The sequence below is a fragment of the Micropterus dolomieu genome, linkage group LG11, assembly GCF_021292245.1.
Source record: "Micropterus dolomieu isolate WLL.071019.BEF.003 ecotype Adirondacks linkage group LG11, ASM2129224v1, whole genome shotgun sequence".
Lineage (NCBI taxonomy): Eukaryota > Metazoa > Chordata > Actinopteri > Centrarchiformes > Centrarchidae > Micropterus > Micropterus dolomieu.
The window spans coordinates 4,971,202-4,980,469 of NC_060160.1; the positions used below are offsets into that span (position 1 = coordinate 4,971,202).

Genomic DNA, 9,268 nt, shown 5'->3' on the forward strand with positions numbered 1-9,268 from the left:
AAAGCTCGGTGTGTGTGTTGTGGTTTGGCTATGAATGCACGTTGTTAAAGAGAAATGGCAGCTGAAATAGTGCCGAGAGAATGTGATGAATCCTGCTCCACATAACACAGTTTTAGCCCTCCCATTTCCTCATGCTGTGTGTGTGTGTTTCTGGGTGTTTGAAGAAAGGAAGATAGACTGTGTGTGTGTCCTTGTGTTGTTGCCAGGCAGATACAGTCCTCGACATGGCTAACCTCTGACATAAGCGCTTTCTCGTCTCTCTCCTGCCACCACAGTGCCGCCAGTTTTTCCCCATAGACTTAAGGCAAGACCCCCCGCCCAAATTCACTTAGCGCACTTTAAACACACTCTTACCATATCTCTTCCACCATTAACCGCCCTTTTTCTCCTCCCCGCTCCACTATTGTTGTATTTTTACTGAGGCAATGAGCTGAGGCTATTTGTGGGCTATTATGACAGCCACATGTAAACACTCATCACTCTTGCTGGCGTCTGCCAAAGCCTGCATAGTGGGCCCAGGTCACTGCAACAACAATTGTGCACTGTATAGTGTTGGATTTGCTCACTTTAACTAAGTGGGATTTTGGTGGGGGGGTCTTTTATAATTGAAGCTAATAAAGTGATACGTTGCATGTTTTGGTGGGATGGAAAGAAAGGTGTCTCCAGCCTTGACCCCAACTTAAACCTTCCTGTGGGTTTGACTGTTTCCAACTGCATGGGACGAGTTTGAATTCATGTCAATAACCATTTAGTTGGAATTTTTTTAGAGAGGTGTTAATTCAACTGTATAACCATTTTGGAGGCTGCACTTTGTGGTGCTTTTAAATTGTATTGCATTATACGAACAGTTGTTTGTCTATTATTTTGTCCACTCCGCTTATATTGATTAGGGTAGGCTGAATATTAAGAATACCTGTCTGTATAATAACAATAAAACAACAGTTCAACAGCACCAGAAACTACACCCTCCAAATCCAAACAATACAACCTTCATCTTCAAGGTAGGTACTGTTGTATTAAACCTCATTACTTTTAGCTAGGTGTACCTAATAATCTGGCAATTGAGTCCCAATCCCATACAATATGCTATTATACAGATTATGAGTATGTTGTGTTCTTACTAGAAAAGTGTTTTGTCACTTAATGTAATGGAAATGGAGGAGCTTCTTATGAGCTTTTTTTATTAAACACTATTGTAGATGGTGGCGGGACAGCTCCAGAAAGAGATCCTAAATCTCTCTTTGTTACATTTACGTGACAGTGGGGACTCTCCCTGGGGTCCATGTTAGCAACATAATGTATACACATGCTTTCACATATATAAATACAGACGGGAAACAAATTAAAGGAATACCTGAATGAGTGGAGAAACATCCAGTGCACATGCTTCCATGCACCAGGGCTCACTGAAACATTTGGTGAGTATGAAAGTGATGTGAATAAAAAGCCACTGCCTTTACAGCCACCAGACATAACACCCCAGTTTTACAACCATGGAATATTTTGGACCGGTGTTTTAAGATGATGCTGTCCACATGTTTCCATAAGATCTAATTGTATAATATAAAAGTTTATCTTCAAATCTATTTGTGACTGCCACTGATGGTACATGTCCTGTAATGGTTATTTTTCTGTCTGCTTCTCTTGTTTTTTTCTTGATCTCAGTGATTACTTGATTAAATAAAGCTTTTACTTATATATGAGGGAATATCTGGTGGAGGAGTGGTGTTCATCCCTCCAATAGAGTCTCACAGACCTGGCAAAGAACACTGAAGCTTTTCTGGAGGTTTGTGGTGGCCTGTCTCCATACTGAGACGTGTCTTGCTGCATGTTGTGTCATGTTTGTCCTTGAATTTATTACCCATCTGTACATTAACATTTCTTAAATTGAAGTCTTTTTGCGCAGCCATGACTGTTGAAAAAGAATGTCATTCAGATTGTTTTCACAGTATATTTTTTATTTCATGCCTTTTGACAACCATCATTTCATAATGATTTTTTTTTCTTAAAACAATAGTTATGCACAAATGCACTCTTTATCTGACCACCATTGTCAATTTTAAAAGGTTTTTGTACTGAATACTATCTGGATAAAAGCCCTTCCTAAAATTGTCAGGTCAGTTTGGTATTGCATTTTTATCACTTCATTACGAGTTTATACATTCACAGCATCATATTTCAAATTTAATTTTATACACCTTACTGTGACTGGCAATAGCCTGGCTCCATCTGTGTTGTGTTGATATAGTTTAACCTGAAAGATTATGCCTTACAGTTTGAAGTATTTGCAAATATTTTCAACCCCAGTCTGATTTGCATCAGTCCATATCAATAACTTCATCAGGCTGTTAACAGCTGTCCATCTGGTGTTTGTCTCTTGATTTCACACTTCTCTCTCTCCAACTGGTTGATGTCAAAGGTCATCAAAACAGCCATGTCACTGGAATCCCCCGAGGCAGCGGCCAGTTTCAGTTGTTCGAGACCATTTCCACTGAAAACTTCGCCCTCCCAGACTCTGCTCTTATTTAGTTTCAGATCAGTTCGCGTCTCTCCCACCACGCTCACCCTTTGGGCTCCAGGGATCCTCACCCTGAAGCGGACCCATGAGAGGGGCTCTAGCAGGCCCACGCGAGGCTCAAAGAGCACACAACCCTTCCTCCAGGCTGAGTAGACACAAGGGAACGGAGGCCCTGGCTGATCACAGCTGTTCCTCAGAACAAAGTCACACATGGGGTTGAAATCTCCACCAGGGGTGAGCCTAGCATACAGGCCCAGGCGATACACCCCAGGATCAGGTAGGCTGACGCTCACAGTCACCTTGCTGTCTGTGTATGTGCAGAAGAGGTGGCGTGAAAGTGGTATGGCTGCTGTTTTGCTCTCTTCTCTGCTTAGCACAGTGTGAAGCTCAAGGTCCTGATTGTTGTGGAAGGTGATGTTACACTTGCCTTGCTGGGTACTCACCACCGCTGTCGTATGGCTGAATTTGGTCAGTCCTGCCTCTGATGTGCGCGTCCCTGGCCCGCATGCTGAGCCCAGGTTAGGAGGGAAGAGCTCATTCAGACTGACCACCTTCCCTTTGCAGTGCAACAGGAAGTTTGCAGCATTCTGGAACTTGACCTCTGTTTTCTCATAGTCCCGTACAAACACTGACAGCCGGTAAAAGCCACGCATGGGGCACAGGACATGGCAGGTCAGGACATCCTTTTTAATTTGAGTAGCAAGGCAGCGCTTGGCTACAGCAGCTTCCATCCCTGGGTGGACCAGTTCACAAAGGACCATCAGAGGCCTGGATGTCTTTAATGACAATTCAAAGACACCTTCTTCCACCTCAGCAACCTCGCTGCCCTGGATGCTGCCTGCGACACCAAGGGATCCAGCGACAGGCTGCAGGCCCCAAGACAAGAAGGGATTGTCTGGGATCTCCTCCATGGCCCTGGGAGTCGGACACTCGACTGTGAAGGAGCATACCCAAATCAGGGGCGTGGTGGCAGTTTCTGGTCTGGCAAACACCTTCACGTCATATACACCACTTGCAGGTGGCAGGAGCTGCAGCTTCATGCTGCGATGGGACACCGTCAGGAGGCCGTAGGAGGAGTTGCTGGACTCCTTCTGCTCAGAAGCTCCACAATGGAGAAGGTCCTGGTGCTGTGTGATCTCATAGGTAAAGGTTGCTGGCCTGGAGAAGCCGAGGGACACGTTTGCCTCGCCATCATCTGAGGAGGAAATCAAAGCAGAGGTTTTTTTATTTTTTATTAATTTAAGTAAATTACCCTTCCCTTGGAGAGACGGAACAATAAGCATGATAGGAATTTATGAATTCAAATTTCTGATTTAGCAAAAACTAAATAATATATAAAATCAACAAAACTCAGGGCAGACCTGTGACGATGTGAGAGTGATGAGGCTGAATCAGCCTGAGCCCCATGGTGAAGAAGACTGAGGTCTTGAAAACCCTCCTCTCAAAGTCCTCGAGGGTGATGGGTAAGTCCAGGAGCTGCCATTTCTCCTCATCGGGGAAGTGTGAATCTATGAACTCCTCCGGGTCCGTTAGGAAATAGAAATCATCAAACCTTTGAGACAACAGATGGAGACAACAGACTGGTTTGGGACTCAACTCGCTGCTGGTTTCGGGTGCATGATAATAAACAAGAGCAAACTCAAACTTGTCACGATTGCAGTGTTATGGTGTTTTTATGGAACTGTTTGCAGTAAAAACAAAAAGATGCTCATCACTCAGGCGTGGCTTTAAATTCCTAGTTTGGGCTAATTTCACAGAAACTGTCCTTCTAAAACTATACAAATGAACGGTGAATGGGGTGGAATCACTCTTTTGTCCCTCTACCCTTTTCAAACCTTCTGACGAAGCTTTCATGTTCCATATCTACTCGTCCTGCTCCCCAACAGGCATCCAATAGGAACCACTGTCCTCCCAGAAGCACAGCGTTCCACAAGTGATCAGATTTCACATTCTTAAGGCTGTGGCCCTGACGGTACCCGATGCCCTTACTGTGCCCCGGAACTTCTTGGCACTCGATGCCCACCTCTCTGTAAACAAAAACCAAACAGAGCACAATCACTGCTTTTTACTTCTGTTTTAAATCCCCTGTCCTTAAACTCTAGTTCAAGGTTGTTGATTGTGCTGTTGGTCTGAACTTTATTTCATTCACTGCACAGTATTTATACTGCAAATGTCTTGCTAGAACTCTGAAGGGATCAAGGATGCAAAATGCAGCACAATACTGAATGACTGGATGGAAGAATGGGAAGTGAAACAACGCTTTCTGTGTTTGAATGTTTTATGTCTAGATGAATGAAAAACTCATGTGCGATATGTTTTTCTCCATATACTGCACATTTATATATTTATTTATATATATATATATATTTATTCTTTTAACATGTCTCTCGTGAACAAAAAAATATTTTTATGAGGCATAAGCTGCATAACAGCACCATAACGAGTGTTTTCAGATTCTGAATGGGGTTTATTCCAAGTAGCCATTCGTTTCTGTTTGTATAGTGAGCCATATGAACAATAAAGCTGCAGTATTCAATATTTTTATATTAACAATAGATACAAAAGCTGTGTATAATATGAAATTAGTAGTGATGAACACATACGGTAGATGACAAACCCACAATTATCACCCAACTCTGCAGTTCCCCTCATATCTAACTAGCATTTTAACTCATTGTCAATTGTCCCTGCCCTGAAAACTCCAATTTCATCTAACTTATTTCCACCATAGCTGGCATTAGTTTTCACAAAAAAACGTCTTGTTAAATTCACTGTACACAATCTGCCCAGCACCAAACGGCTGACAGACTGTAACTAACATGGTGGAGTATTATACTGGAGCGTTTATCGGCTTAAGAGCCAGATGTTTTCCTCAAGAGTTGGATGAGAACAGAAAGTGAAAATGACATTTATATGGTAACTACATGTCAACACATTAGCCATAACAACTTTATAAGGTGATGATATATCAATGTTGTGTTTATAGTTTGTACTGCTGCCCCCAAGTGGCCAAAAACATCAATTAATGCAGATTTAACATGCAGAGACTTTAAACATTGCAAATTGTCTCTGTTTCTAACATGATTTTCTTGGAAGGGGTGAAAAATTTGAACTTCCTGGAAGCGGTAATTTGTATTTAAAGCGATTAACCAATAGTCATTACAAAACAAACGTTCCAGAATATGTGGCTATGGTCTACATCCTTGAGGATAGCCATTTCCCCATGTGTGTTATTTATTTAAAGGTTTTAGTTTGGGGCTGTTTACCTGCACATCTCTGTACAGAGGTTGGAGTAGCCACAGCACACACCCCGACCGGCTGCTATCACCTCCTCTGGTGAGCTCAGCTTCTCTGAGTGGCCAAGGTACCCACTTACATCATATTCTATGAAGACAATATTTATTTTATATCAGAATTAGGTGTAATATGGCAACTGGTCTTAAACAAAAATAGATTATCTCTCCTGAAATGCACTATGTGATAGATAAGAGAACACTAGGATTTATATAAGTATGTATAGTTCAGCAAATACCCACCGATGTTGTGGCACAGCCAGACCCAGATGGCACGAAGCCTCTCCAGCTCATTTCTGGCTCCTCGTGTGATGCTCTGTACTATCGTCTTCACATCATACACACACTTTTCCTTCAGCTTCAACACACAACCAATATATTGACTGTTAGGTTATTTAGGGTTTTATAGGTAATTAATGTAATGCAAAAATGTTGTCATTTGCTCCATAATCTTACTTATACCATCATATTTGTCGGCATCTTCAGTGTCTGTATTCTGTGTACTGAACAAACCAGGTTACGATGGATGTGAGTTCTGCCTGACAGCTGCTTTATTTGTTATGGTTTTATTGCAGTAGATGAGTAGATGTTATCACTTCCTTAATGCTTTTCCTGTAGAGCACAAGAACCATCTCTGTCTGGGTTTGTTTTTGTTGCTCTTAGTGTCTGTGTAGTTTATCAGGTGCACATGGACTGATGTTAGTCAGTGTTGATGTTAAAGATTCAATCAGAAGTGAATTTCAGGTAGATCTGCACTTTGGCTGGAAGCAGTAAAAATGTTAGCACTTCCTATGTTATGTTATACTAGGATGTACTGTATGTTTTCACCTCTGCTCCTGCCCTGATGACATGTGAATCAACCCTGTGGAAGATCTCAGAGTTGGTGAAGAGGTCCTTTCGACGCCTCCTCTTCCCTACTGCCATAGGGCATGGTGACACCCTCTGTCCCAAGTGCACTTTTGGTTTCAGGTGCCTCTGTTCCTCGGCCTCCTTCGTCACTGCACTCTTTTTCACCACGGTGATGGTCCTGGCTGCGCTCTCGGACGACAGCTGTCTCTTTGCTGCAGGCCGCTGATCTTCACTTTCAACCGTCAGTTTCTCAAAAACACTCTGCCTAGAGAGCACAGCACTCTGTGAAGCTGCGGCACAGACCAGGACCTCTGCAACTGCCATGTCTCCCCCAGAAGGTGGTTTTGGACTCTCCTGAGCTTCGTTCTCATCATGCACCAGTGCTCCTATAGCTGCAACAGAGCTTGGTTGGGTTAAGACTGGATTCTCCTGAAGGTTATGAAGCTCCTGAGCCTTCGCCTGTACACATCCCTTTTGGGTCACGTCATCTTGCTGAGAAAGGCGTGCAGCACAGGAGAAGGGGAAGGAGAACTTCTGAATTGCAACTTTAGCTGCCATTATGCTGAAAGCATAATGTCCTAATCAGAGAGAAGGTAGATACTATTCAAAAGACAGTAGCCATTTTCTTTGAGCTATTTTTAGCTAATGCTCTTAATCCTGAGAGCAGGTAGGGTTTTAGTACTTTGTTCAATGGCTTAAAGTGAGACCCATGACTGCTATGGGAGCCCCTCACAAAAGATCCATAGGACCATATATTTTATACAATACATTCTGTGTAAGACAATGATGAATTGGCAATTATATCATGTCTATTCATGACCAGAAATTAACAGAAAGGTTGGAATCATTAGTCACTGTCGCAGCTAAGAGCGCAAAGAAAGTCAAAGCCTTCACCAGATTAATATGACCTTATAACTTTATATATGTGATGAACCTGCAGATTGATGGCCATGTTCAACATGTGTTCAACATGTGTGTACACATTAGTGAACATTTTGAGAATAAAAATTTAAAAAAAGACTTCTTCTTTTGAAGGCACAGCAGGTTGGCACAGTGGAGACCGAGCCGAACTTGCCAAGTCTGAGCTTTAAAATACAGAAGTCCGAACTTGGCAAACTCAGTATTGAGAAACTGCCACTGACCGTCATTCAACCAGATGACCCCTGTGTTGGCAAGTGTCGGCCCAGCTCAAGTGTACTTCAGCAGGCGACTAAGTCCTATCAGCTCTGTGGGCGCTATGTTGCAGCTGACCCTGACCTCTGACCTTACTGGAGTACGACTAAAGTGAAAGTCCCAGGGGATCACCCTCATGTTGGCGTAAATCCACTGATAAAATAAAATGAGGATTTTTGCAGTAGTAGAATGGTACTTATTTCTCCAAACAAATCATTCAGCATTTTAGAACAACCGATACTATCTTCAATGTTCATGATAACTCTTGAAAACATTGATTTATGTGAGATTCACATTCACAAAAGTAAAGTTGGATAAACCCAGTGTAGGTACGTTTAACTATCGCTGCATCCCTAAAAGTTGCTGAGGTTTTTACTCACCCTTGCAGGAATTAAAATGTCTGCTGGATGTTTGCTGGAGTGTCGGGCAGAGATGTTTCCACTGTGTGTTCTCAGTGGTCCCCAGTTGCAGGGGGAGGCTTATATACTCTCCCAGTGGCCTGCCAGGACAGGCCCCAGAATAACAGGCCTAAAAATACTACAAAGCAGTTAAGACCAGCCAATAGAGTAAGCCCCAACTCAGGAGTGTGACGTCTGTGAGTGTGTATCTGTAAGTGTGTGTGTGAGGCTTACAGATGTATGTTCTGATGCATTTGCTAATCAGTACATACACACAGCAGCTCATCTGAACACGAGTGAGTGTGAATTTGTGAATGTGTGTATGTCACGCTGTGTATGTCTGCATTTGTCCATATAGATTGTGAATGTGTGCGTTTTTGCTGCGTTGATGGGTTGGTGGGAAGGTTGGCACATGAGCACGTGTTGGGTGCAAGTGAGGGGTCAGATTCAAGGAAGAGGTGGTTGTTCAAAGAAAAGAGCAGAGGAGTTTATGAAGGGCCTGGCAAATGATAACACCCACATCAACATCAAACACCCTGAGTCACCCCTGGTTCTGTCACACACAGAGAAATACACAATTTCCATCTTATTTGCATTTTGTAAAGTCTGAATCTATACCGATCACTTTTATTAGATTAGAGATGTACAGAGGAGAGGAATTAATTGTTCAAATAGAAAGTCAAATCCAGTTTAACTCAACAGGCCAGTATCACATGCAATGTCTCAATACATTTAACATGCTTACAACATCTACAGTTCCTAACACAGCCCATATTCATTAAAAAGGCAATGAACCCCTCAAAGTGATACAATTAAAGAGGGGGAAAAAAACATTTAAACCTACAATTACTGTAATTTATATGGACACTCGGGATCAGCGGAAACACGTAGTTACCACAACACTGACATACAGTATGGACCAATTTTAGCATTCATTTGGAGCCACCTGATGAATGTAAATCTAATATTCACTCACCGTTTAGCTCTGTTTTGGTCTTCACCAACTCCTGGGAAAGATTTCCTTTAAATGTTTTTTT

The 9,268-nt window shown here is 42.5% G+C and overlaps 1 protein-coding gene across 1 annotated transcript; it reads right to left on the bottom strand.

The window, feature by feature from the left end:
- Positions 1-1,943: 1,943 nt before the first annotated feature.
- Positions 1,944-7,218, bottom strand: ky (kyphoscoliosis peptidase). Its single transcript, XM_046063273.1, has 6 exons — positions 6,640-7,218; positions 6,055-6,169; positions 5,785-5,902; positions 4,354-4,545; positions 3,880-4,070; positions 1,944-3,713 (listed from the first exon to the last, which is right to left on the bottom strand). The coding sequence occupies exons 1-6, from the start codon at positions 7,216-7,218 to the stop codon at positions 2,341-2,343; spliced, it is 2,568 nt and encodes an 855-aa protein (XP_045919229.1). The 3' UTR covers positions 1,944-2,340.
- Between the last annotated feature and the right edge of the window lie 2,050 nt (positions 7,219-9,268).

What these genes read in the sequence shown, in the direction of transcription:
- ky (XM_046063273.1), bottom strand. Translation starts at nt 7,218, where the DNA reads ATGGCAGCTAAAGTTGCAATTCAGAAGTTCTCCTTCCCCTTCTCCTGT. An exon ending in CTCTGTACAGAGATGTGCAG is followed by an intron (nt 4,546 to 5,784) that starts GTAAACAGCCCC and finishes TTTTGTTTACAG; the next exon opens with AGAGGTGGGCATCGAGTGCC. An exon ending in CATGAAAGCTTCGTCAGAAG is followed by an intron (nt 4,071 to 4,353) that starts GTTTGAAAAGGG and finishes GTTGTCTCAAAG; the next exon opens with GTTTGATGATTTCTATTTCC.